The sequence below is a fragment of the Mesitornis unicolor genome, unplaced genomic scaffold, assembly GCF_000695765.1.
Source record: "Mesitornis unicolor isolate BGI_N332 unplaced genomic scaffold, ASM69576v1 scaffold41799, whole genome shotgun sequence".
In the NCBI taxonomy this organism is placed as follows: Eukaryota; Metazoa; Chordata; class Aves; order Mesitornithiformes; family Mesitornithidae; genus Mesitornis; species Mesitornis unicolor.
Genome location: NW_010208702.1, coordinates 22,758 through 50,011, shown reverse-complemented (window position 1 = coordinate 50,011; position 27,254 = coordinate 22,758). Strand labels below are relative to the sequence as shown.

General features: G+C 46.3%; 1 protein-coding gene across 1 annotated transcript in view; it reads left to right on the top strand.

Annotated features, from left to right (window-relative positions):
* The window catches only part of LOC104547044 (eukaryotic translation initiation factor 4 gamma 3-like), a gene marked incomplete at its 3' end in the record, with an annotated part of 57,726 nt that overhangs the window by 10,119 nt on the left and 20,353 nt on the right, over nt 1-27,254 (top strand). The window contains exon 4 of the mRNA XM_010192594.1: nt 14,916-15,011. Coding sequence (XP_010190896.1) covers nt 14,916-15,011 — 96 coding nt within the window. The remainder of the gene's footprint in view (nt 1-14,915; nt 15,012-27,254) is intronic.

Below are 27,254 nucleotides of genomic sequence, written 5' to 3'. Positions count from 1 at the left end.
CTTGTTTTTATCTCATGGGCATTTCAGCATCCTTCCTCTTGGGGCTTTGAGTCCCTGACTCCTTTCTTCAAGTGAGGATCTTGCAGAAGCCGTGCTGTGAAGGAGAACGGAGGGGTAAGAAGAGCTGCGACTCCACAAGTGGTTTCCTCGCTGTCCTGGCTCGAAAGCTGCTTGTTCCAGTCAGTCCGGGTGATGGGAGATCAGGTAATACCTTAAAATGCTGTAAGTGAGAAAAGGAGCTACTGTCCCTTACGAGAGCTCTGGGTGCTGGACCACACTAGGGGTCTGCAAGCCCCTGTGTGACAAGGTGACAGGATCGTGTCTCCCGCAGGCAGAAGAGTCAGGTGCAGATGTAGGTTGTACCTGTGTAGCTGGCTTTCCTTTTAACTTTATTTAAGTAACTAAAAGCAGATGGTCATGCAGAGCTGTGGTTTGCTGTCTTTTTCTCTTATTCTTTTACCTTTTCCATCTGACATTGCCAAAACAAGAGCCAGGCTTGCTGTTCGACTTCCTCCAAAGCCTTTTGTAACGACTGGCCTTGGGCACTTCTCCTCCCTTCAGAATTAGTTTCTGCAGCAAAACGAGAAGAGCTTGGCAGCAATGAGAAACAGTCCCACACCTCCCTCTCCGCAGCAAGAGACAGCGTTCCTGCTTCCCAAATTCCAGGGCCTTGAAGTCATGCTGCTGCTCTCGGGAATGTGTTGAACTCTGCTGGCGCTGGGGAATGTGCAGCACATGTTGCTGCAGTGATGTTATGGCCAGATGTGGTCCCACATACATAAAATTTCATGTTTCTGTTGTTCTTCGTGCGAAAAGGCCCCTTGTACGGACTGGGAGAGGAGGGGTGCATCTCCTCTGCCTCCTCTGGGCATGCAGACTTCAGCAGCGGCTGGTTTGTGACAGTTCTCCTCAGCATGCAGAGAGGAAAGGAGAAGTCATTGAGAAAGGAGTAGAGAAGTTTCTCCTCGGGCACAGCCACTGGAGCCAATTACCCTGCCATCGGGTAGGGTGTGGATTTACAGTGTAAAATTTGACTTTACAGTGGCTCTGCAGGGTCACTGCTCGCCCGAGTACTCTCATCCCATGATGGATGCAGCGTTGGCCAGTGCACGTGGTGCAGGCAGAGAGCGTTCACACAGGCAGTTAACGCAAAGCAGCTGAAATGCTGTAAATCTGCTCCCCCTTTGCCTTCACGTTGTGGAAATTTATGGTGTAGCCTTAAGATGGGAATAACGAGAAAGTGGAGCTATTCCAAAACAGCCAGGCTGGGGCTTGGGAGGAGGCAGCGGCAAAGGGCTTCCCTCTGTCTGGTAATGATCCAAAGAGGAGAGGGCTCCTCCAGTTGTACCACGAGCAGGAGGCAGCGTGTGAAGCTTTGGGGCAGCAGGAGAAGACAATTCCATCCTTTCTCCTGTTTTGGAGGATCCCAAGGAACAAATGCTGTGGGTTCTGACTTGCGAGATCAAGCAACGCAAGAGGGGAATGGTTTGGAAATGGCTCTGCCTCAGCTCTAAACCTGCAGGCTCTGATGTGCGTGCCCAGGGATGCCGTTAGCCTGGGACCACAGCTTGTGAGCACCGACCGATCAGACAGCCAGGAATTTCCTCTGCCATCAGGAGAAGCTTTCTCTCCCGTTAGGAACACGCTGTGCACTGAGCAGATCGGTGCGTCCTGCCCACGGTGACCTGTGAGCTCAAGCGATAGAGCAGAGGACCCTGTGGCATCTATGGAGACCTTACTGAGCTGTTGTAGTTCTTGACAGCTGTGTTTAATAACCCCTTATCCACTTCCAAATGCCAAGATACACCCGCAGAAAACAAAAGTGCGAGAGAGCTGAATTCTCAGGCTCGTGGTGTACAGAGACCTTGACTTTTAGGTGGCTGAGTTAAATCCAAAACAGATTGTACCCGCTGAAACTTGTTACCATCTGGTTCTTTGCCTTAAGTGGAAAGAGTTTTGCGGTCTCATTCTGGTCCTCAAAAATGTCACCATCGCTAAATTAGTGTTTGTAATAGCAGAGAGATGTTCCTCAGTACCTTACGGGCTGGGGATGGGTGCCAGGACGCGTCTGGGTGCCATCTGTGGTGTCTTTGTGGGCAATCCCTGAGCCCCTCGCTTATTATCTTAGATCCTTTCTATGAGAGAGGGATCCTGTTGTAACCATGATGTTTATTCAATGCTTCCCTGCTGTCGTTTGTAGCCCAATTTAGGTTTTTATATGCTTTTCATAAAGTTACGTTTATTGATGGATTGGAAGGGAAGGAGGAATGTAATTTAAAGTAATGTAATTTAAAGTAATGTAATCTAATCATAATGTGGCTTGCTGTGCCCTGTGAGAAGTGAGGTGCCCTGGAACATAGTGAGAGTTATGGTTGCTGTTCAGTCCCCGTCCGTGTACGCTTTGCTGTGTGTAAAGTCAGATAATAAACTTCCCAGACTGCTGGAGCATGAGGAGCTCCCTAATTTCATCATCTTATTTGTACAAACACCCTGTCCCTCTGTTTCTGTGTTAGGAGAGCATCTCTTGGGGACACCTTGGGCAGAGTCAGTTCTTTTAAGACCTGCAGGGAACTCTTTGCTCACAGAGCTTTTCCTCACAGGAACCTCCTTGGTTTATGTAAGGTGCCATTATAGCGGACTTCATGCCTATTAAAAACTCCTGTAGAGCGGGTACAGTTGTCGGTCAGGGTATTAATTAGCAATTATCTTTGTGGCTGTGATGACATGGACACGGGGTGAAAGATTAAACTCTCTTTGTGTAAGTGAAGAAGCAGGAGCTGGACCGGCTGAGGGAGAAGCTTGCACATGCAAACCTCCAAACAGCGAATTTCAGTTCTTTGGGTCGCCTGTCCACACCAGATAGTGAGGATAAAGAAAATTTAAGCAAATAAACTCTTGATCGTGCTTTGTGGGCAAGAAACCTGCTTTTCAGAGACACACAGTAGTGTCTGTTTTCTGAGCAGTGAAGAATTTGCCCTCTCGTACTTCTCACTTCATTCCCTGTGCTGCTGCGCATCCGCGTCAGGCTTCGTCACAGCGCGTCTTTTTAAACTGATTCTGAGTGTGCAGGAATCTGTGACTGCAGGTGGAGATTGGAGAATGCGGGTTACTGAGTAGCTGATAAATCCAGGAGAAGCGTAATCTTCTTTTGGCCTTTGTGTTAAGGAGCTGCTGGAAGTGCAGCTGAACTCTCTGTTTTGTAATAGGATTAGTAGGGTTTTGATTGGGTTAATAACGCTGGGAATATTTGCTCATATAACTCGTTTCATTATGTTTGATTCAGGGCTGTGCTCTTTACCTCATTCGTTTAAATCTGGGCAAATCTGCGCTGGAAACGTGAAGTGCAGCTGGGTCTCTGTGCCTGCTGTCGGTGCCTTTTGGGGTGCTGTTGTGTGGGGGTGCTCGACTTGATGGGTGTCCCCTAATTTGGGGAGCGCAGTTGGGTGTGAGAGCTGCAGGAAGGGAGATCTGGAGTAGTGGGGAAGACTTAATGTAGATTCAAATGCCAATTAACACTGTTAACTGCAGTCATTATTTAGCAGTGGGAACTGTTAACCTCCAAAATGCGTGATGTGGGTTGGATGGATGAATTAGTTTTAATATTTGTGCACTTAAAAAGGACTGCAAACAGCCTTTAGTTCATTTTTTTTCTAACAAGAAAAGAAAGAAGAATCTGTTATGATTTCCTCACATACACGTGCAAAGGAAAGATCGCAATACAGATGCTGAGTGTCGTCAGGACTTGGGCTGCTACTGCATTTTGCAGTGGATTACTGCTTCGAGAGGTGTATTTAATACTTCTCTGTGTGGTCTCGTGTGCCAGTGGGGGGAAATAATGTGGTTTTGCTACTGCTGCTTGCGCTTTTTCTTTCAGGAGTAACCCAAGCCTGGCTCAGAGTCTGCCCTGGCCCTGCCACCCTGGTGCAAGCTGAGTTATTTGAAATTCAAAAGCCCTCGCAGCAGGTGCCTTGGGCACACAGCGCATCCTGGAGGCGTGATCTAGCGGAAGAGTTTTCTTTTGGCTTGTGACAGTCTTGTGAATCAAAAGTGGATTTTAAACTGCCAGTAACTTTTTTTTGGGGGTGAAATAGCATTTTTAACAGAAAATCAAACCCTCCGTAGCTGTTTTAAAATTCTGTAGATCCCTTTCTCCAGGAGTTTTCTGTGCACGTTTTCTGTTCTCAGAGCCACGTGGGTTGCACTTCATTTTGGTGCTTTTTTGACTTTCCCCACTTGTTGAACCACATTTTTGTTCACAATATAAGACGACAAAATAATGCCAGGCAACTTGCCACTTTCTTATGTTTAATAACGTCTGTTCTGGTTTTCCTTCTGCAGTAATACCTTCTGTGCCATGCACTTGAATGGGTGTTTTCTTGCACGCTCCAGAAAAGACACAGTTCTTAAACAAACACAATGTGTTGCAGAAGGCAATGAACACCAGAGTCAGCACAGAAGTCAGGGCTTTACACGCTCTGCAGTTTCTAAATGTTGAGGACATAAAATATCCCTGCAACTGGGTAAAACTGGGAAAAAGGAGCCCTTGGGTTACTGGGGTCCACCATTAGCTGCTGGCTCAAACTGGGGGGCTGAAGATTGACCACCTGCAGCTTCGGTAGGACCAACCCAACAGGGGCAGGGTTTGAGGTCAATAAACTTGGTTTTCTTGCCAGCTGCAGCCTTGGTGACTGCTTTCCCCTTATGACAAAGAGCACAGAAGGATTTGATGGCTATGGAGCAATAATTCCACTTTTGGGAACAGAAGCACAGGGGCTGTGCCCCTGTTCCCCGTAGAACCCTCTTCATGGTGCTGTTAGAAACCAGTAATTTATTTAGTTGCTTTAAATTATCTGAATTTGCACGAAGTTATATGCAGTGGTATTTCTGGGCTTTAGTGTAATGCATGGAAACTTGAGTATTTTATCTGATTGCTGCCATAGACTCATGAAAAGGTTGAGGTTGAGAGAGACCTGGAGGTCATCCAGTCCAAGTGAGGATCAGCTGGAGTGGGTCACTCCGGACCATGTCCGCTGGGATTCTGAGCGTCTCCAAGGGTGGAAACATCCTTGGAGACAGAAGGGGACAAATTTTGGGAGCCTTTTGTTGGGCCTTGGAGAGAAGTAGGAGGAAAGCTGCAAACGTGCCGCTTTGACATTAGCGTGGAGCAGGGGTCTCGGCTGACTGCAGGTGGTGTTCCTGAGCACAGATGTTCACCCTCAAAGTTCATTTTCTGGTTAAATTGGGACAAAACTGTACAGGACAAGTGAAAGGCACTTTGTAAACTCAAGGCTCTGTTTTCTGATCTTCTCTCTTTATATTTTTGAGTACCTTTATTCTGGAAAATACCAATTCACTTATCGATGTCCTGGCCCATGCGCTGCAGCCAGGGCAGAGGCTGTCACTTCAGTCTCTGTAAGAAGCCGGGTAAATCCCTGTTGGTATTTACAGATGTTATGAAATGATAATCTGGGCATTATCCTGGCTCTCACACCTTCCTTCACCACAGTTTCAGGTTCTGTGCTGATGGATTTAATGACCAAGGAAGAGGAGAGCCACTCGTGGGACATCTGTCCACCCCGATGGCTCAGAATGACACTTATTTAAATATTTCCCTTCAGCTGCCCACATGGCTGTGGTCTGAAATCAGGCCCTTATCAGCTTGAGCACCTTATCTTTTTTTAAAAAGCAGGAAGATTTTTCTTTCCTCCCCAGAGCTGTGGATTATTTACCTTTGCACCGTGTTCAGGGTCAGTTGCATTCAGCAGTGTAGCTGATGACAAAATAATTGCAATTATGGTGCTAAAAACATGGTATAAGCCTGAACTCTGGGGAGATAGCACGTCCCAGAGGGACGCTTTGTCTTGCTTTTCCTTTCCCCCCTCCTCCTCCTGCAGGAATAGTGGCCACAGTGTTTTAAGCAGGAAGGAAGGGAGCACGGATCTCGTGTCTGTATCGTCCTGCGCAGAAACTGTGTCCAGGGAAGAGGAAACCACGGTTCCTCCACCACCTTCCCTTGGTGAGACTTGGGTTATTTATCTGAAAGTAAGAAAAACCCCGTAGTTCTGTGGTTGTTACCTGGGACTGGGTTTCCCTGGTGAGTTGCTGCCTTTGGACGTGCGACGCTAAATCACACAGAGCCATAAAAACAGGTTGTGAAAAATGTAGCAGGGGATGGCACAGATGATGGAGGCCAAGACAAACTGCTGCGAGGAGCGGAGAGAACAATGGCAGAGCCGCGTTTGTGAGAGGAGTAGTTCCTCGGGGTCAGGAGATTTATTTCCTTTTAAAGGTTGAGTTTAATGTTTACTAACACGGGGAATTCTCCTGAAGGCTCGGCTGTGGGAAAAGGGGGGAGTGGAAAGGGGTGGCATTTTGAGGAAATGGCTTTTGAGAAAACTCCTACATATTTAAATTAATGCATCAAACAGTCACAGTTCCTGTTTGCTCCCATCCAAATCCAAACCTTGTAGCTTTGTAGTAAATTCAATATCCAAAGATTTTGTGTCACAGACTGGTCCCATCCCATCCCCTTTGTCAGGCACAGGGTATTTGCACTGTAATTGTGTTAAATTCTATTTTAAAGTGGAAACCTTTAATCTGCACAACCTGTTCAGTGTCGGAGAAGAGCTGTGGTACTTGCATCATTGATTTTAACGAGACTGAATATTCCAAGTAACATACACCAATATATGCAGAAAACCAGAGTGTTTTCAAGTTACTGATGCATTTAACGGGGCAGCAGCATGGGCTTATAGAGAGTCAGCAGAGTAGAACTGCTTTGTGTTTTTATTTTACAGAGATGCCATGATGAGGACAAGCTGATTTCAGTGACGCTGGATAATTTGCAAATGAGTTGCTTAAAATATTTGAAATTCTTGATGCGATATATACCAAAAAACCTGCGTATTTGAACATGTAGCTGGGAATGAAGACTTACTTTTAATCTAATAGTGCGTTTGATGATATGCAGTTGAAGTATCATTGTAAATAACAAAAGCCAAACTATGGGCGTTATGAGGGGAATTGTCCTTATTTATTGGTTTAATTGTTGTTGTGCCATTTTTAAAGCTGGGATGGTTCACAGGAGTAGCGTGAGAATTTGCTTCTATGCATTATTTGAGGGAGTTCTGTGTAGAAAAGCATGAAATAAATGAATTTAATAGTGTAGGCTTCTCTGTCATTGTTTGTAACGTTTGCAGATGAGCTGGTTTTATACGTTACAGGTAGACATTACTGATAATACAGATTTTTTTTTTCCTATCATACTCAAATTATTCCCATTAGACAACCCACTGCAGGCAGCAGCTTCAAAGTCTGCCATGACTGTGTTCAGGGAACGAAAAGAATACAAAGCTAGATTTGCATTAACTAGTTACCAAACGAATACTAAAAATCCACTTCAAAAGCAAGGCAGGAGCTTTTTGTCGTGTTGTGTTCGGATGCAGGACCCAACCCGAGCTGGGGCCGTGCAGGTTTTGGGTACTGTGGTGCCATCAGTTTGGGTCCAAGGGATTGCACTGGGATGCGTCAAGCACGGTTCAGCCCTGCAGGATTTCTCTGGGCTGTTTTGGGTCTTATTTCCCATTCCTCACAGGACTTCATCACTCGTACATGCAACCACGGGGCGGGCTGTGGAAGTGATGTGGGTGTGATGGTTTTGCGGTGTGTTTGTCACCAAGGTGGGTGTTGCTGCTCGATAACAGAGCCCTGAGCAAAACAGAGACCAGAGGGACACTGAGACGGTCTCATGAGGCTGTTTTGACTTCTCACAGGGTTGATTTGTGAGCACAGGTGGATTAAAAGATGTAATTCTTTGCTGCCTGAACTCCTCTTGCAAGCTGCAAACTCCACGGTGAAGCAGCCGCATCCTGGGCATCCCCAGAGCTGCCACCAGTGAGGGCTCAGTGACTTGGAGTATTTTATATTGCCTGCTGCCAACACAATGATTTTAGGTCAAAAGCTGCTTCACCTCCAGTTCAGTCACCTCTGCTGTGGGTGCTGCAGCGCCTGGGAGGACGGCAAGGGGGATGGAGAGCAGGGACCTCTTCATCCCTTTCGCTTGATGCTACTGCAGCACTCGGGTAGAAAATGAACCTTTCCTTAGCAATGGGTCCTGGTAGGCTGTGGTGGTCCACGATCCTGGGCTGTTCTTGGATGCTCTGGCTGTAGCTGTTATCTCTGCCTTGCAATAATCCCACTTTTCATATCAGATTAAAAAAATATAGTCTTGCTGTAATGTTCAGCCTTCGGGAGTTTTAAATGTTTTTTGCAGTTGCTTGAAGCCAGCATCACTGGTGTAAAGGGCACAGGGACAAGAGCAAGTGGATCTGGGGGAAGATGGGAGAGCTGCTCCTACCAGCGCCATGGGTTTGGGCTGATACTCATCTTTCTTAAAATTGAGGCCGTTCAGAACCCGAAGCTTGAGGAAAAAGTGCTGGTTTTGTAGGAGGGGCTATCTGAAGAGCTCCTGTTCCAACGTTTGCTCAGCTGCAGGTGAGTTTATTGGGTAGGAATGTGGATACAGGTTTGGGATTATAATTCTTTTACTTTTGAAGAGCTGAAAACTGAGAGATTCCCCTTTATTTGGTACTGCACGGCTGCAGTCATTTTAGTAGCGCAGTGATTTGATTCCAGGCTGTGGGAGGGCAGAGCAAACCCAACTCAACAAATAAACCATGATTTGGAATTAAAAGCCATGTCCTTCCATGCCTGTGAACCAAGTGAGGGTTTGTGCCGCTGCTGGGCATTTCTTCACCTGCATCCAAAGCCAAACTCACTGCCCAGGCCAGGGACCCAGGGGAAAACTTAATTTTAAGAGGCTCCAAGAGCAGCCTCAAGGGCTGGTGCCTCCACACAGCCCGTCCTGCGGTCCCTGGTGGGGTGTTCCTCAAGGAAAATAGTTCAGCAGCTGGAAGGAAAACAGTCTGGCTGTTAAAAATGGAGATAAAATGGAAACACTGGTGCAATGATCTTGGCAATAGCTCTTGTAGTGTGTGCTGTACCTGCCTCCAGGGGCAGCTGTGTTTTGTGTCAGGGAGCTTGTAGAAATAACAATTTGTAAATTTAGGGACAGGACCCCTTAGTATAAGGGATGCTGAGTGTTGCTCTAAGTGCCCACCTGGTGTGGCTTTAATCAGTGCTTAGCATTTAACTGCATCAGAGAACGCCTTGGTAAAACACCTGTACATCCATGTGTGTGTACCACACACGCGTGGTTTGTGTGGGGGCCTTTTGGGACCAGAGATGGATCTCGCAATAGCTTTATCCTCAGATTCCAACCAATGCGTGTCTTTCCTATTTTATATCTCAACATAAAGTGGTGATAAATCTTTTTGCAAGTCAATGCAGTGACACTTTCAGTAGGGTTTTAGCTGGGTGCTCTCCATTCGTGGGGGCAGCGATCTGAACACTCAAATGAGATGCAAACCACTGGGCAAGGTATTGTATTTGTTTTATTCACGTGCGAGCATCGCGTTGCTTTCTGTTGTGGCCACACAGGAAAAATGCCCTTTGGGGTTGCTCCGGGATAGCCGGGGGCTGCCTTTGGCCCCAGCGCGCTTTGTGGTGTTATAAAATGTTCTGCTTACGCTGCCGTGTTCCTCCCAAAGCGATTAAAGCTTTTTGCTGGCGTTCGGCGGCGTTTCAGCTCGGCCCGGCCGGGTGCGGGGTTGCTGTGTTGGTGTGACTGGGAAGGAACTGGAAGTCCGAAGGTTTCCTCAGCCAAGGTCACAGCGATAGCGATGGTCACGGAGCGGCGAGCTCCTGAGTCACCGTCATGTGCTGGAACGAGACCGTTTCTGCTCCTCCTATGTAACTTCAGTAAATATAGACCCAGCCCCGCTTCCCCCCGTCAGGAGAGGGTTCAAGAAGTGACCACGGGGCTTAACCCCCTCCCACACCAAGCCCAACCACACCACGAATGCCAAAAACTCAGCAAGCGACACCTTCCTGCCTGCAGATTGGAGAGGTTTTGTTCCCAAAGAGAAGATTCCCGCCGGCTGCGGGAGGCAGGGAGCTGCGTGACTCAGCTTTTTCAGGACCCGATGTGTGCGCTTCGCCTGTTTATTCCCAGTACAGCCAGTACCCAGGGACTCATGTTACGCAGCAGGCGCAGTGTTTATTAACCAGCTCGGGAACCGATCTAAAAATAACCTTTTTTTTCATTTGTTTTGTTAGTAGTGATGATTTTCAAGTCAGCAGCCCAAGGTGGAAACAGCGCAGGGAAAGGGTTTTCCCCAGCACGTTGTGGGAATACCTAAACACACAACGTTATCGCCTTCCCCCCGGATAGCCACGTCTGAAATGTTACATCAGGAAGATGAAAGCTTTAAAGGGAGCAAATTGCTCTGCCTCAAAAGTGGAGCAGCTCCGTTCCAGCTCAGGGTGCTGCAATTATCTGAACCCCCAGGATTTCCTTGTCAGGGTTTAGATGCTTCTAAACACAATTTTTTATACAGAGCAATACTGGCTTCCCCGCCTCCCCCTCCGTGGTCGTTTGTTTAGGGGATTTTTGGAGTGTTTCCTCGCTCGTCTCTTCATTTGCTCACCTCATCCTCAGCGTTTCAGCCGCGGTGCAGAAAAGCCACGTATTTCCAGCGTGACCGCATGTGATTATAATTACTTTGTGTTCCTATCTAGATGCTTGGCACAGAAAAAAGTCCTTTTGACACATGAGTATGTGCAGTACTTTTAATCAGCTGACTTCTCTGCAAAGCAGTGGAGTGCGGTGCTGTGATTTAGCCTCTCTTTTGATAGTTTTTTTTAGGCTACCATGCACTTCTGTGTGAACTTGGTACCTGCAGAAATGTCTAAAGCACTTTTTTTCCTCCCTTCCCCCCCCCCATGATGGTTTTAACAGAAATACCGGTTCAGGCACACGGAGCAGAAGCATTTGCTGTGTAATCATTGTGAAAGGTGTTGATTTGGGTGCTGTTTGTTGTCTTCAGTGGCATTGGTATCACATGTGTTCCTCATGGCTGCAGATGTGAACCGAGCACCCGGAGCAGTCATCTGGCTTAGAAACAGCACTGGCTCTCCAAAATTACCTGATTTTGATGACAGTTTAATAGCAGAAACCCTTCAGTGGCTGCTATTAAGCCTTCATATATATTTTTCTTCATTTCTAACTTAATACTATACTTATTCTGATAGGGTTTAAATACTGAAGCAAATTTAACAGTGGGTTGCGTTGTCTTGCGTTTGCCTCAGCGCTGCTGGTGTCGGAGCTGACGGCTGTTACCCGTGAGGTGACTGTCTTTGGCACGGTATTTCAAAGTGCCTGCTTTACAAGCTTTCTGCTAAAACTCAGGTTTTTAGGCTTCCTTTCTTTCACATTTCCTTTCACTTGGGTGATTAAAAGAAAACTCGGATTATTTTGGAGGTGGGTAAGGACTTTTGGGGTAGTTGTCTGTGACTTAAACTTTCTTCTGTTGCGTGCAAGTTAAGCTGGAAGAAAACATGATTCACGAGCCTGAGGAAGGGGAAGAATAGTGGATATTTCCATCTCTTTTTGCTGGCCTGCTGTGGGAGGAGCAGCTCAAACTGCCTGGGGTGAGGGCTCCTGAGATGCAGAGCTGGAGGTCAATTGATTCGCTTGTATGTGAGTGGTCTTTAATATTTCTCAACACAGTCACCGACCCTGCCTGCTCGCTGCTGTCTGGAGGATAAGAGGAGCATTGGGACACTTTGCACACAGAAAGCCACCGATCCTCCAGGGAGAGAAGTCTTAGTCATAGAATCATCGGATCATTAAGGTTGGAGAAGACCTCCAAGATCATCAAGTCCAACTGTCAACCCAACCACACCATGGCCACTAAACCACGTCCCCAAGTGCCACATCCACACATTTTTTGAACCTCTCCAGGACTGGTGACTGCACCACTGCCCTGGGCAGCCCCTTCCAGTGCTTGACCACTCTTTCAGTAAAGAAATTTTTCCTCCTATCCAATCTAACCCTCCTCTGGTGCAACTTGAGGCTGTTTCCTCTTGTCCCATTGCTTGTTCCTTGGGAGAAGAGAGCAACCCTCATCTCGCTATTCCCTCCTTTCAGGGAGCTGTAGGGAGCAATGAGGTCTCCCCTCAGCCTAAATCTCACGTTGGGCAGAGATCCCAGGGGCAGAAAGTCAGCTGCAAGCTACGGCATGCTACAAGCACAGGACGATGTCTCCAGGTTGTGGATGAGAAGATCCTGGAGTTTCCCCGTGTCTTGTTAGTGCTCAATGATCCCGCGCCGGGCTGCATTCGCTCGTCGCCGCAATGGCATTGCGAGATGTGGTACGTGCTGTTTGTTACGCGCCATCGACACGAGCAGCTCAGGCAGAGTCACACTTGTCAAATAAAAGGGAAAAATATTGGAGGCTGCATCCGACATCTCAGAAAAATTGGGCGACTTCTTGCAAATTAGTTGTTAACATGAGCTCAAGGCTTTGCCAGTGGTAAGAAGGGAAGGAAGCGTTGGCTGGAGAAACGATGGGACCAAATGAGCTCCTGGAGAGGAAGAGCAGGGTAAAACTTGCCCTGCTTCCATAGCAGGAGTCGATTAAAGCATTTAATTGCTCTTGAACCAGAGTCTTTGCTGCTGTATTGATATAAACCACTGCAGAACAACATTATTCAGCTGAATACTCCACCAAGTGTGCTTTGGTGTCCAAAATCCCTGCAAAGATCTAGTGAGGTACTTGGAGCTGTGCATTTTTGTCATCTCTTTGACCCAAAAAGCAATGTGAAAATTGGGTAGAAAACAACAGAACATCCTGCCTAGTTAGCTTGTGTGGCAGGAACACTGTCCTTTGCTGTATTCGTGTTTAATTCGCTCTTTAATGACCATTTTGAGTGTAGTCCCAAAGCAGGAAGGCGAGGTATTGCAGCAGGAGGGATTATTTCTGGGCTGTGCTCAGTCCCCTCATCCCCCACCCCCACATTTTGTTTTGCCTTGGTTTTCCCTGGAAAATTCTTTGGTCAGATTGCCTCTCAACTGTATTTGCGTTTACCTTGTATTACATTTTGATGGGCAGGAGATTAAGCAGGGATTTTATGTCTAGGGATGAAAAAGAAGAAAAAGAACAGCCCAGAGACCCAGCTGTCTCCCAGGCGCTCTGCAAGGCACAGGGCACTGGTTGGTGTGTGCTGGGGCGCTTGCTGGGCGATGCCTTCCAGCAACAGGATGTTTTGGGTGCTCCTCCAAAACAAAACGTATTCTTGCTCTGAAACCATCCCACGTTTGCTGGTATTGCAAGGGCTGAAGAGGCTGAGTTTGGGTGAGGTCTGTGACTCCACGGCACTCAGCCTGAGAGGTGAGAAGGAAACGCATGTGTTACCCGATGGCACATTGCTATCCCCGCTTTATTTTGCAAGAAAAGCTCTTCTTAAATTGCGCTCTTTTCCTTAAAAGCACACCTCGTTCATCTTGTCAGGACTGGCAGACTCTCCCTTTAAAGCCGGACCATGCCTGGTAATACTTGGCTTAGTTTGCTCATTCAGACTTGGAAGATTTGCAGGCTTCAGGACCGAGTTTCTTTCTAGAAACAGCATATTTTGTGGTCTTCCTGCTCGTCTCCTGGAGCTGTTGGCGAAAACAGAGCTGCAGGCTTTCTGCTGGGTCACTTCTCTCGATAGCTAAAGTTTTCTGAGTTTCTTTTTTCTTTCTTAGGTACAAACAGTTTTGGTCTACCAACTATAACTTCATTTTATTGTTAAAAAATTTAATTATTCAAATAAAATATAGCACAGTTCAAATCAAAGATACCTGAAATGTGCCAGAGGGCTGGTGCAGAGAAACGTATTCTCTCCATACCACCTTACGGACTGAAACGATTCCTGTTATTCCTTAGGCCTGCTTTGAATTTTACTGTGAGGACCATGAAATGCAAAGATGAGAGGGGATTCTCCAGCAAGGTTTGCGGTGTGAATGCATGAGAATTCTGTGTACAAAGGGGTTTTGCAGGGTTTTTAAGCACGTTTCAATAAAGTGAGCCCAAAGACCTCCTCCTGAAAGAGACCCAAGACCTGCTGAGCTCCTTTATTCATCAGGTAAATTCGATGGCATGTACGTACCAGGAGGTTGATTACCAAAATTCAGGGTACCCCAAGGGATAGACAGTGAAGGGGGAAGAGCTGAGGAGTTGGAGAAGTGGCTTGTGATGGAGTTGTACAGGAGCTACAGGGCAGCGTATAGAGTTTGGGCTAATTCCTCTTGAAAACTAAGGCTGTTGCAGGCTACTGGCTGGTTTTTATGCCGTTACAATAGTAAACTGTTTTTAAAAAGGTAAGTTGTAACTTTTTCATTCAAAAAAAATAAAGGCAAAAGGTGTTCTGAAAAGTTATTCCTAAATGTCTCGTTAAAATGCGTCATCGGCACAGCTCTACAGCTCCAGTTTATTGTTACTTTGGGCAAATAACTCGAGGGAGAGCATCTGGTGGTATTTAATATATATAATGTTACAGCTCATTGAAATCAGTGGAGCTATGAAAAATTTACACAGCCCGTGGTCTGCCTTGCATCTGTAACAATCTGGGGCCGTTTCGTTGTGTTGCAGACACTTTAAAGCAGCGACAGCTTGTATGAAATGCATTTGAGCTTGTTTCTTGTCGCTTGCTTTACTTTGGAGGATTTATCGGCCGTACCTCCAGCTCCAGCTTCCCGTGGAAGCAGGTCCAGAGGAGGTTTTTAGAAAGTTCGTGTCAGACAACGCCGGGTTCCAGTGACGCCGTGTTGTGTTGATGTGCCTCTTCGCTGCATTTTCCACCACCACGCTTGGGGTAGCGTTGATAAATCGGTTGGATCTTTGACGGAGGCTTTCTCCATCGCCATCGGCTGTGTCGTCTTTATCTCAGTCCATCTGAGAACATGTTCCTGTCTTTTGGGATGAATCACTTGATAAACTCATTTCTTGATGTACTTTTCTTGTTCCCTGCAGGCTCCTTACCCCTCAGGACAGAATGCAGCTCCAACCACGCTGGTGTACCCTCAAGCCCCTCAAACAATGAACACCCAGCCTCAGACCCGCTCGCCGGTAAGGGAGCCCACGGTTGGGTTATTTTATGTTCTCTCTTCTTCGTTTGCACGTTCCTCTGTGTGTACGTGTGTCTCAATAGCACTTGGTCGATTCTCCAGAAAACATCTTTACTGAACTGGAAGCACGTTCCAAATGGCAAATCTTGATTGAATTTTTCAGACACTGTCCTGGTAGGATAATTTTCTTTTTAAAGTGGCTTGTCAGAAAGGTAGCGATGGAGGGTTTCTCATCCACGTTCAAATAACACCATTTATTTTTAGCATAGTTGCTTTCAGGTTCACTTCATTGTAGAGTTTAGATTCATTACCAGAATCTTTCTCTTTTCTTCATTTTTATTTTTTTCTTTAAGGAAGTATTTGACAAAGCAATAGGCCAAAGATCAGGAAAGGAAGGGGTTCTCTGCAGCAGCACTCCGTCTCCGGTGGCCTCTGGGCTTTATTCCCAATCAGTGCCACTGGGTCAGTTCTAACCATTTTCTGCCTAGCACCCATGGGTGCTCACGCGTTTAACATAGAGCTTGTGGGTACCCAGATCTTTTTGTGCCAAGCCCCTTTTTCATCCAACTTTAGGTTTGATTATCCTCCATAATCTTTTTTCTTTTTGTGTGTGTATACTGTAATACTGCTCTGCTGTTGTAGGACTTCAGTTCCCCAAACCAGGCTCTTTTTTGGGGCATCTCTGCTCCTAGCACAATTCCACACGATGCTAGGAGACCCTCCTAGAGCACCAGATGCTTAGCCCACCTTCTGGAGGTCACAATAAATTACCATCATGATAGCTTACCATCACGATAGCTTACTGTCATATCTCAAGCCTCAGTCAGTCAAGGGAGCAGCAATCACTGTGCCTCTTGCAAATCCACATCTGCATCGTAATGCTTTCAGGTCACCAGTCAAACCACCGCACCGCTCCCAGGTCCTCTCTTTTTAGAGTAAGCTGAACGCTGCTGAAGTGTGGCAACCAAAAGCCTCCAAGCCAGAAGTCTTCCGTTTGTCCACATAACAGGTATAAATACGTATATACAGGGCAAGTTTCCCTCCACACGCAGCCCCGCTTCTGGAGGTTTCACCTCTGGAGGGATTCGCAGGACGGTTGTTTCCGAGGCCCGTTGACCTCTGTGTTGATGAGCAAGCCAATTAACATCAGTTCGATGAAGTTTCTGTGATGTGGACAGCTGCAGATTTGTAACTGGAACCCCCAACAACTCCTTAGTCCCCCCGTTCTGATCAGTAAAACAGGATACTGATGGTAAAAAAACCCCTCTTTTCTCAGTAAGTATAATCATCTTCGTTATCTTTAATTGTTAAAAAGCACAAATGAGTTGATTATGGTTAGAACTGGAGCAAAAACTTGACTGAAGAGCTGCATCTCTAAACCAGTTTTTTTGACAGCCCAGCAGAACAGTGCCAATACATTGCACAGACAACTGGAAGAGGAGGAAGGTTTTGGAACAGAGTCCGGTTTACAGGTCCCTGGCTGGAAGAGGCTGGATAAAATACTGCATTGTAAGCAATATAACAAACTGTACTCCTTCTTGCAGGCAATTGTGCCAACGGCACTGTTTTGATTTCTTCCTTTCTTTCTTTATTATTATTATTTATTTTTTACCACATCTTTTTTTTGTTGGCTGATCGACAGAAATGCACTGATTTTGCTTCTTTGCTAAAAGCATGAGCTGCCGTGGCAGTTCCTGCCAGGTGAAGTGGCCACGCAAGGGCCAGAGTGGAATTGCAGCTGGGAGTAGGACAGAGACCAGGGTGCCGTTGGGTTGTAACATCTTCAGGAAATTTGGCTGGAAAATGCATCAAATTGTAGGGTTTTGGCCCCGTTATTGAGGAGGTATCGAGGAAGAGTTTGTCTGCCATTGTCAGCCATTTTTCTGTTTGTTTTTTTTTTAAACTCTCCTGTTTGCAGTTTTTGCCATCCGCTCTGCTCGTGACCATTTCCACCCCCATTACTAAAAGCCGCACCCATAACATCTCATTCCACCTCCCCACTCCAAATCAAATGCAAGATTAGCCCAGTCCTGAACTACTCTTGCATTTTGTTCTGGGCTTGATTTAATTTTTATTCATTTATTTCTTTTTAACTGTCTTTTTTTGGTGGTGAGGGAAGGGCGAAGAGAGGACGATGGTGGCAGACGTCTTTGCCATCCTGTGGCTCTCGTAGCGCAGTCCCGCAGCCGGTGCGGCTGGTGTGGGTAGATGGGCTCACAGCTACCATGGCTGATCCTCGAGCAGCGGGAGCTTCCTCCATCCTGTTTCTGCATCCAAAGGCCATTGGAAATTGCAGGATTCAGGCTTTTCTGTTCCTTCCAGGACAGCTGCCTTTGCAATCCAACTGGCTTCACATTTTCTCCCCGTTAGCGTCGTAGCGTCGCTCCAATAGCGATAATCTCAAAGTGCGGCTCCAGCGGGGGGAAGGAAGAGGAAGTCAGAGGTTCAGCCCTACCGAAAATCCTCCATGAGCTCTTGCCGATGCCAGCCCCAAGCCCAGGAGGATTTTAACACAAACTGTCTAATTCTAGGAGGTCTGCCAAAAACTCACCATTATCAGAGAGGGTGTTTAGGGCTTGAGGTGTGCCAGCTCTACAGCAGGTAGAGACCGTGCCCTGCTGTCCTCAAAGCCGTGAGCAAGACCAGAGCGAGCGTGGGTGGCAGAAATGTTGGAGCCAGGTCTCGTCACGAAGTTTTCCTTTCTATCTCCTACCTTCATTGGACAGAGGAAAAAAAACCGGAATTGTCTTTTAATCCAAGCCAGCAGTGACTACAGTTTGTTCTGTTGCTTACAGCTACTAATAGCAATAAATCCTATCAACCTGAATTATTAAAAAAAAATAAAATTAAAAAAATCAATAGCCAGTGGTGACCAGCACAAAATAGATCAGGGTATTTTTCACTAACTTTGAGGTTTTTTGGTTTTTTTCTTTTTCTTGTGACGCATATTACTTTACACCATGGAATATGCTTTAGTTTCTTAATGTAAGCTTCCAGTTCTTGTTTTAAACACAGCAAGGACAAATCTTTTCTGTGGAGCAGTGATAAGAGAGGTATTTCGGCCCTGAAATGAAGCAGCACAATGTTTTTGCACCACATCACTCTCTTTTTAATCAATTTTTCTTCATTGGTGTGTAACACAGAGTGTGTAGCCCTGCCGAAAAGGCTTGTGTCAGCCCTTCCAGGGTCAGCTTTATTCCCTTTTCTCAAATGCAAGACATATGAACTGTTTTTGAGAAGTTCTTCCCAAAAAAATAAGGACTTGAAGGGCATTCACCTCCCGAGCCACATCCAGGTCCGCTGTCCTCGTCATGCCCTGATCCCTGGGAGGGTGCTGAGACTCTGAGTGCTTCTGTCCTGCTGTTGATAGAAAAGTAGGCATTTTAGCTCTTTAGCCTCACGCTTTGCTATTTTTGCTTTAATGTAAGGCTTAGGGAAAATTTTCAAGAGTGGGAAATCTATTTGGTGAACCAGCGCAGGTCATTCTTTATAAACTCTTGTACTAGAAATAGTCTGTGTGTGCATATTTTCTCATTTCTGAAGGGTTTTACGGCTTCATCTGAGCATCATGATGAGGTGAAGTTAGAAGGAATATATAAACACTGGCATTAGTAGATTAGTTCTTGGAAATCTTCTAAATATAGGCAATTAAATTGTTTATGAAGGAGAAAAAACAGCTGGACCTGTGAATATTTATACTTGGCTTCTTGTGTTTGATGGCACTAACACAGCTGGGAGATACGGCTGGAAGCAAACCCCAGGCCACTTTTTCTTACTGAAAAAACATCTTACTAAGAACATCAAGAATCAGTAGCCAGTTCTGATCACTCTACTCAGGCAGAAAGAAAGCCGTACTGAGTCCCGGTAGGGTGATGTGCAGAGGTGACCATTCCGTGTCCTTCAGCACCCGCGTTAAGTTACGAAGCCATCACAAGTAGCAACAGGAGGAGGCACACGGTGGGTAAAAAGCCCCCATGGGATGTAGTTTCCTTTGCTCTATTTCATTATTGGAGCTGTTAGCAATAGATTTATCTGCTCTCACCGTGGAGCTCTGCTGATTACACTGAGAATTAAGGGTTTAAAGCCCTCACTTGCCTGCTGGAAGAGGACACCTTGTCATCTTTATTTCTATTTTCCATTTCTTACATTCATTTTTATTTCTATTTTAACAATCAGTTACTTACTGGAAAATGCTTTTAATGTTTACCAAGCATGTTAAATTCTGATTATTTTTCCTCCGTGCGTAAGCCAAGTGGGTGGGAAGCGATTTATTAACCTGAGCTCAGGGCTGGGACCTCCTGTACTGCAGCCAAGTGCTGCTGATGCCTCCAGCTCCCCAGGGACATCGCGGGTTAACCGCTCTCCTGCGCTTCAAAATGGGGGTGACAAATAAGAAGGGTTATATTGTGGTTGTTATAATTAAAATTAAAAGAAGCTGAAAATGAAATTGCACCATGTGTACGTGCAAGGAATTGCTGATGTTTGCCTTGCAGGGCATTTCCCACGCCCCTCGCCGGCAAGACCCTGCCTGTGCCCCCCTGGCTCTTAACTCCTCTCCAGCCAGGAGCCTCCATCCTCTGCTCCCACCAAATATTTGGAACAGCTCTGAGTCCGGCTGCTTTACCCATTTACCTCTGCCTTGAACAGTTTTAAGATCTCCACCGCTGCTTGTTTTAAGTTTTTGGGTTGGATTTCTTTAGCCTTATGTTGTTTTTTTCCCCCAGGCAGGATACAAAATGCATTTATACCCCAGAGTGCCTTTAAAATACCCGGCAGCTTTGGCTCTTCATCCCCCAGCTCTCGAGCAGCGCCCTCCCTCTGTAGCGATACTCACTCATTTTATCTCAGTACCTGTCTGTCACTGTCCTGCAGCAAAGCTTTTGACTGTTTTGTGGTTGTTTTTGTTTTATTATTTATTCTTGTGGGTTTATTTTGCATAGAGTGTGACATTTTGGTTTCGTTGTGGTGTTTCTGACTCTTTGTGCCTTTCCTTTTGTGTTTGTTTCTCCCGCCTTTCCTCAGTTTGCAGCGGGGCCTCGACCTGCCCATCACCAGGTACAGTACCCTGCCCCTTCGTTATCATCCTAAACTAATTGCCTGGGGGAGGCGGGTGGTCGGAGATGGTTCACCCACTAACTCGGACCGAAATCACTTCAGAAACCAGCCCTGGTAGTAGATACTAGCACGTGCATAACCCCGCTAACAACCTGCCTGCAACACAGAGTAACACTTTTAATTCTAAATTGGTGTCACCGCACTCATTAACCACCCCACTTAACTGTTTCCGTAGCAGAGGAGAACCTGTAGAGATCCTTGCCGGGTATTTGCGAGGTTTTCTGTTTGCTTGCCTTTTCACGACACTGAAATCTTTTGAGTGTTTCCCAAACGGCTTGGTGGATTGAGTGGCTTGAGCTGAAGGTGTCAGTGAGAACCGGGCGTTCACATCCCTGAGAAAATCCTACTTTTCAGACTCGGAGCGAGGGAAATGGCTTCCCAGTTCCTATGTTTCTTGTGCGTTGTGCCTGTTGTCATTGCATTGCTTAGACACCCATTGTTTTTACCCACCCTACAAAAGCCAAACGTTTAGGAGTGTTTGTAGTCTTCCCACTGCATGACTTGGACTTTCTAAGGAACCACTTAATTAAGAAGAATGAAAATTAGGAGTAACTCTGGCTCATGAAGGTCATGGGCAGCGCTTATTGGGGTAGCAGAAATCCCCAGAGGACCTCTTCAGCGCCAGGACAGATGCACAGGTCCCTTCTGTTCTGGTCAAGGTGACTAAAGTTGGCTTTTACGTCAACTCCTGCCTTCATCTTTGCCTGATGCCTCTTCCCTGTGGACTGATTTTACCGCTTCTTGTAGCGTTTGGGTGGAAAAGAGGAGGAGAGGCATGGCCAGTGCAGGAAAGCTCTCAGATTCGGTTGTTTCTGTTTCACTTCCATCTCTTGGCTGGGAAGGTGCAGTTGTTTCCACCAGGTTAATAGGGGGGAAAAAAAATCAATCCCATAAACTCCAGTTTGTTCCAGGAGAATTATTTTGTTCTCACTTGGCTCCTGTTAGTCTGTGTAGTTTAATGCTGTAGAGATGAGAACCTCTGGGCAAGTGCTGTCTCGGGAGAGCAGGTAAGTGTGTTCTGAGGGCACAGACACCCAAAACCGCCGATAATCTCCGTCTCTTCCACCTCGGAGAGCAGCGTGGAGGCAGGCATCCTTCCAGAGCAGGCCAAAAAAAACAGGCTTAAAAAGCAGAATGAGGCATTTGCACTTGTTTGCTCGCAGGGAAATGTCATGTGAGAGAGAGAGCAATGGTTTTTGTGCATGGCAAGGATTGCGCTGGCAGAGGGGGATGTTTGCAGGGTGACTGGGCAATGCTGGGAACGCCAGAATTAGTATCTTGTTTGGATACTTTTGTTCTTGACCTTAACTTCAGGTCTGTGTTTATATTTCACAGTACTGAAAAAGCATCGCTGCTCAGAAACTCATTAGTTCTCTCATAGGTCGTTACTAAGGCAAATTATATATTCAGTGTGAGCCGTTTAATAGCCTCATAAAAATTACTGAGCTCGCTGCGAGCAGATTTTGGACCACGAGCCTGGAGGCAGTGCAGCCGTGGAGGAAACGATTCCAGTGCCTGGTGGCTTTACTGGTGTGGCTCCACCGCCAATCTGTCAGGACTTGATTTAAAACGTGCTCTTGGATCCAGTTATGACCCTGCCTGCAGGTTAGAACTTGTCATTTCCAAGTGTTTTCCTGATTTTATCACTACATATTTAACTGTGTTGCAGTTAGGTTTTTGACTCTGTTACATTTGAAGTCTGCTTATAATTATCTGAGAGAAGCTGTCACCATTAGAGAAACAGTTCAGGCTTTATTGCCAGTTATAACTGGCATGTGCTGGATCAGGGCAGGCACAGAAAAACCTGGGCTACAGATGAGCTCTTTATTTCTTTCAGTCCAAAATTCTCTGCCCCTGGTGCGCACTGGGGATAGAAAGAGGGATTTTTGCCACCGACCCACATGGAAGGATCACGGCTGATGAAGCGAATTCATCCCAAACCCCAGGCTTAAAAGATTCATGAGACCGACGTAAATTATCATCATTATTATTATTCTCACATGGGAAACCTTTCACGTGCTGGGACAGTTGAATTGTGTAACACAGGCAGCAGGCTTTGAGATTCTGTAACCTAAAATATACTGAATAAGTAAATTGACCGTAGCGGTGTTAATATTTGTTGCAACAACACAACGTGCTCATCTAAGATAGCAGCAGTGAGATGAGGTTTGCAACGATTGCTGTGTCAGTCCCAGGGTGATTTTATTAACATGTGCCTCGTATTGATTCTGTGTCTTTTTCAGTCAAACAATGGATTGTTCTTTAGTGTTATTTCCTCCAATTATTAGATCTTTAAAGTACTCAAATTAGCATGATTTAAGGACCTGAAGTTGAGTGGCAGCTTTTTTTTTCAGCTGGAAATGCCTGTCCTGGTGGTTGATAGCCGGGCGATGCTATAGAAGGTGGAATTAAACTCTGAATAAGGGAAAATCCTAGAATGAGATTTAGGGGGCTGTAATAGTGGTGGCTAAAGTCAAATGAAAATAGTGGTGCTGATGGACACATGAAATGTGGATCAGTAATCCTTGATTCCAGTAACACGGCTACCTGAGAAACCACTGCCAAGTCTCCTTTTATAGGAGAAAGAAAAAGTGTTGTGTGGTGGTGTGTGTAAATATACCATCAGCTCGTGTTTTTCTTGAAATACTGTAGTGGACTTTGCCTGTGCTCGCAGCTCCGCTTCCGCTTTGTGCATGGAGCGTCCCTTTGGTTTCTTTCCAAGTGAAGCTCTCGAATCACTTTGTTGCTTCTGATCCTCGTGAAGCACGGCTGAAAATAGCAGTTTTCTTCTAATCTGAAGTCTAAAATGTAGAATAACCTTTAATTTCAGAAGTGACTTCAGGAGCGTACGGCTTATTTTAAAACGGGTGCTCAGAAGAGGCCAGTGTAATTAAAAACAGAAATAAGAGCAAGTATAAACTGAAATGTCACGGTTCGCTTTCTGACTTTTGTATTCGAGATGGGTTTACTGGTTATGGCAGACTGATTTAGTTTGAGGTTGCTGGTGTAGTTTGTTCCAGTTTTAGCTTGGGGTTACTCGAGTTCTTTTGGGTACAGCTTATACAACACAGTATGGGTTGGGCCCTGTGCTCCTCTTAAAAAGCCGTGGGACCAGGAGAGGTCAGGGATTTGCTCCTGGAGCTGACTCCGGACCAACAGTTTTGTAACGTTTTGGAGTAGCTTGAGGTTAGGAGCCGTCGGTAACGCCTGCCATGGCCATTACTCAGTCTTCCTCCATGAGTGTGGAAAGGAGCTACCAGGTTTACATCCCATGGCTGACACAAAAAGGGACCTTTTCCCCTTGGTTTTATAGTTTAAGTAATAAAACTGAGAAACTCTGAGGCAGGGGTGGGGGGGAGGAGAATGAGTCGTGTGTTGTGCCCAAAGGGGTGCACAAGGTTGGTGGTGGCCACCACTGGGGAAGAAAGATGTGGACCTGTGGGGTTTCTGCTCCAGCTCCTGCTTCTGGCACCAGATCTTTCCCCTCAGTGCGAAGAGGACATTGAAGGGCAATGGGGCTGGGAAGGATTTGGAGCACAAGAATTACGGGGAGCAGCTGAGGGAGCTGGGGTTGTTTGGTTTGGAGAAGAGGAGGCTGAGGGGAGACCTTATCGCTCTCTACAGCTCCTGAAAGGAGGGGCTAGTGAGGGGGGGGTTGGTCTCTTCTCCCAGGTAACAAGCGATGGGATGAGAGGAAATGGCCTCAAGTTGCACCAGGGTAGGTTTATGTTGGATACCGGGAGGAATTTCTTTACTGAAAGGGTTGTCAAGCACTGGAAGGGGCTGCCCAGGGAGGCGATGGAGTCACCATCCCTGGAGGTGTTTAAAAGACGAGATGTTGTGCTAAGGGACATGGTCTAGTGGTGGACTTAGGGCTGGTTCAGTGGTTGGACTCAATGATCCTAAAGGTCTTTTCCAACCAAAACCATTCTGTGATTCTGTGATCTTCATGTCTCAAGGCTGCAGCTGCTCAGCCAAGCCCTGGTGCCTGAGTAAAGATCCTACATAAGGTGCTAACTTTCAGCTGCAAGTGGCTGTGGTTCCTGCTGTGTTGCCTGGGCAGACTCCTCCTTCCAGGTCAGGTTATTCCCCAGCCTTCTTGGTGGGACCAGGAAGACTAAAAATTAATAACAGAGCTGGCTCAGGGTACGAGAAGCTTGATTGAAGCAGGGAGCTCGGGTGTGCGATTGGGTTTGCTGGCATTGGTGCCAACATGTTGAACACGTTGCTTCCCCTCTCTGCACCCTTCTGCAGGGCTCTGTGGACCCATCGCAACTGCCGGCCTTGATCCCACCTAGAAATAGGTAGACTGGTGCCTATGCACGTGTGTCTGATGAGCTAAGGTCAGCACAGGTTTGGTTTCAATGCTCTTACCAGCGAATTTCATTTTCCGGTGAAGCTCTTTGAGTGTGGCAGGAGTGCTCCACAGACACTGCACTGCAAGTTATGGCTTAGAAATACAGAGAGTAAGTAGAAAATCAATTAAAATGCAGTGGTGGTTTATCAGAAGGAAGTCTGTGCTCTCTTTGATCATTGATTTTTCTAGATGACAGCTTCTTACCTGGCTGCCCTTCCACAGACTTTTGACAGGAGGTCATGTGGGAAGAAAATTAAGCAGGAGAGGACAATGGTTAATGAAAGGATATTGAGATGCATCTGTGTAAAGAGTAAGAAGTAAATGGCAGGGTAGTGCTGAGAGGGGGAGGCAGGAGATTAGTAGTCCGTTTATTGATAGTAACTGCGATTTATTTATGAACTGTGGTGTTAATTACTCTGGCACAATTAGCAGGTATGTGTCTGCAGCAAACTTAGCGAGTCCGAAGCTAGAAGATGTGGGTAGCACAGGGATGCTGTGCAAGGAGGACTGGCGTGGTGGAAGGAGGCTGTAGTCCAGCATTGCGAGGTGCACGCCCTTACGCTTCGGCGCCAGGGAGAAATTTTTACTCTGTAAAGCAGGAGCTTATCAACCGAAACCACCCGTGCAGTGCAACCTTCAGATAAACCACAAAAGCCATCTCCAGTTGAGATAGTGAGCTGTTACTGCTGTATTGGGAAGCACTGGGGAAACCCTGTGTGTGCAATTCTGCTTTTTTATTTTCCAGAAAGACTTCCTTGAGCGGGCAGATGAGGGGCTGCGGAGATGATGGGAGTGAGTGAAACGAGCAGGCTGAGAGCTGAGCTTGACATGGCCGATAAAAGCGACGTCTGAGAGGGTTTAGTTGCTTAATCTGACCATCATTAGACATAGCAGGACCTAATTTTTGAAGGAAGCAGTCAAGAAAGGGTTGACTGGGCCCAGGGTTTCTATCAGAAACCTTGCTGTGGCCCAGGGTACCTTCATTCTGGTCTTGAGTGGGTCCTGTATGCACTGCACTCCAAATCATGCACATACTGGAAGAAATAGAGACAAAATGTCTCAGATTTTAATCTCCCTTGGGACATCATTAGCGTTGCTTGAAAACGTTGTCTGTGCAGGGATCTGACCTTGCAAGATGAATTTTTTAGCATATCAAGTCAGAATATTGAAACATTTCTAAGTATGACTTTGAACGTTGCTAGCTCAGCTTTGGAGGGACAGGAACAAGGGTGGAGCATAAGCCAGTTCACCAACCAGATGATGCTTGTTTTGAGCAGTAAAACCCCCATACGGATCAGGTGCACCGGGCTCTGATGCAGGATTTCCTTGAGAGCTTTAGGAAGTGGAGCAGGTAAAAGTAATTCAAACTCTGCTGGAGAGATCTCTGGTTGACACATCCAAAGGCCTCTCATGCTCTCATTGCTTGGAATCCTGGATCTGCTTTTCTTCTTGCTGCATCCTTCTTCCTACTGGTAATAAGATTCTCCTCTTTCTTTCTTCATCTCTGAATTTGAGCTGCCTCTGAGGTGATGTGGGCAGTATGGAGTGGTTTTGAGAGGTTGGGGTTTTTGACCTAGGGTTTCCTTGTCAGAGGTCCTGCTCCTGCTGCAGAACACCTTAGCACTACCATGGTGGTGTTTGATGCTCGATGGCAGAGCAAGCCTGCACAGCACAACACCCCTTTTGGTGCTGCAGTAGGAAAGCTGGCTGGTGGAGAAACAGGAGTTGCTGTTGCTGTGAGTTTTTCCTCGATGGTTTCAGTGTTGCAGCAGGTTTGGTAGGTGCAGGAGAAGCAGGGTCACGTCAGTGGCTGTCACTGGTGGAGGACTCCCATTTCTCATGGTGAAGGCTTTTCCGTGCTGCCCTGTGGATGTAGTTACTAACAGTAGAGGCGCAGGTCTGGCTTCAACCTCTAGCTCATTTTCACCCTGCATAAATAAGGAATCATGGTGGATATTGACTTTTTTTATTCTCCCCACACCCCACTGTGGGGAGACTTCTGCTGTAACCTGCTAACAGGTTAGAAATATTTGCTATCCAGCAATTTGCAGCAAAAAAATAAAGGATTTTACACTTTCTGGTGCCTTTGGATATTGAAAAATTGCAGACTGTAGTTATTCTCACATAAATTCAGCGTATGCCCTTGGTTTATACAACATTCAGGTAGTTTCCTCACATCTAGACAGCTGCATGGTTTTTATTAATGTGGGAGCATGGTAATGGGTTGCTTTTCTGGTTTTCATTCTTCAGCCTTGCTATCAAACTTTTCTCCCCAAGCAGTTGCTTTCTCCTGGCTTGGGTCACACTTAGAGTGCACTGGTGGCAATTCTTCATCCTGATTAACAGGGTTGAACCTAAAAGCATTGCGCTCATCTCAGTGGTACCTGGATTTTGGAGACAGGGAGTAATCCATGGCGTTCCTGGAGAAATCATTTGCTATGAGGAACACCTTAGGTGTCAGAAAGTCTTCAGCAGCACCAGAATGTCCATTTTAAGCTCATTGCCATGTCAAGTACAGAGGCATCACAGCTTTCTTCTGCCCTACCCTGGAGGCAGATGAGCCCAGCTCATTCCTTCATTCCTGACTGGTTTCCACTCTCTTTTCCTCTCACTGCTCATGGTATGATCCCTCACAGACTGTTTGTGCATCAACACACTCCATCAGTCATCAATGTGATGTATGAGGACCTAATTATTATTATGTTTTTTTGCTTAACCATTAAATACGTGGCATTTCTTATCCTTCCAGTCTTGGTGCAGAAGTGGAAACCA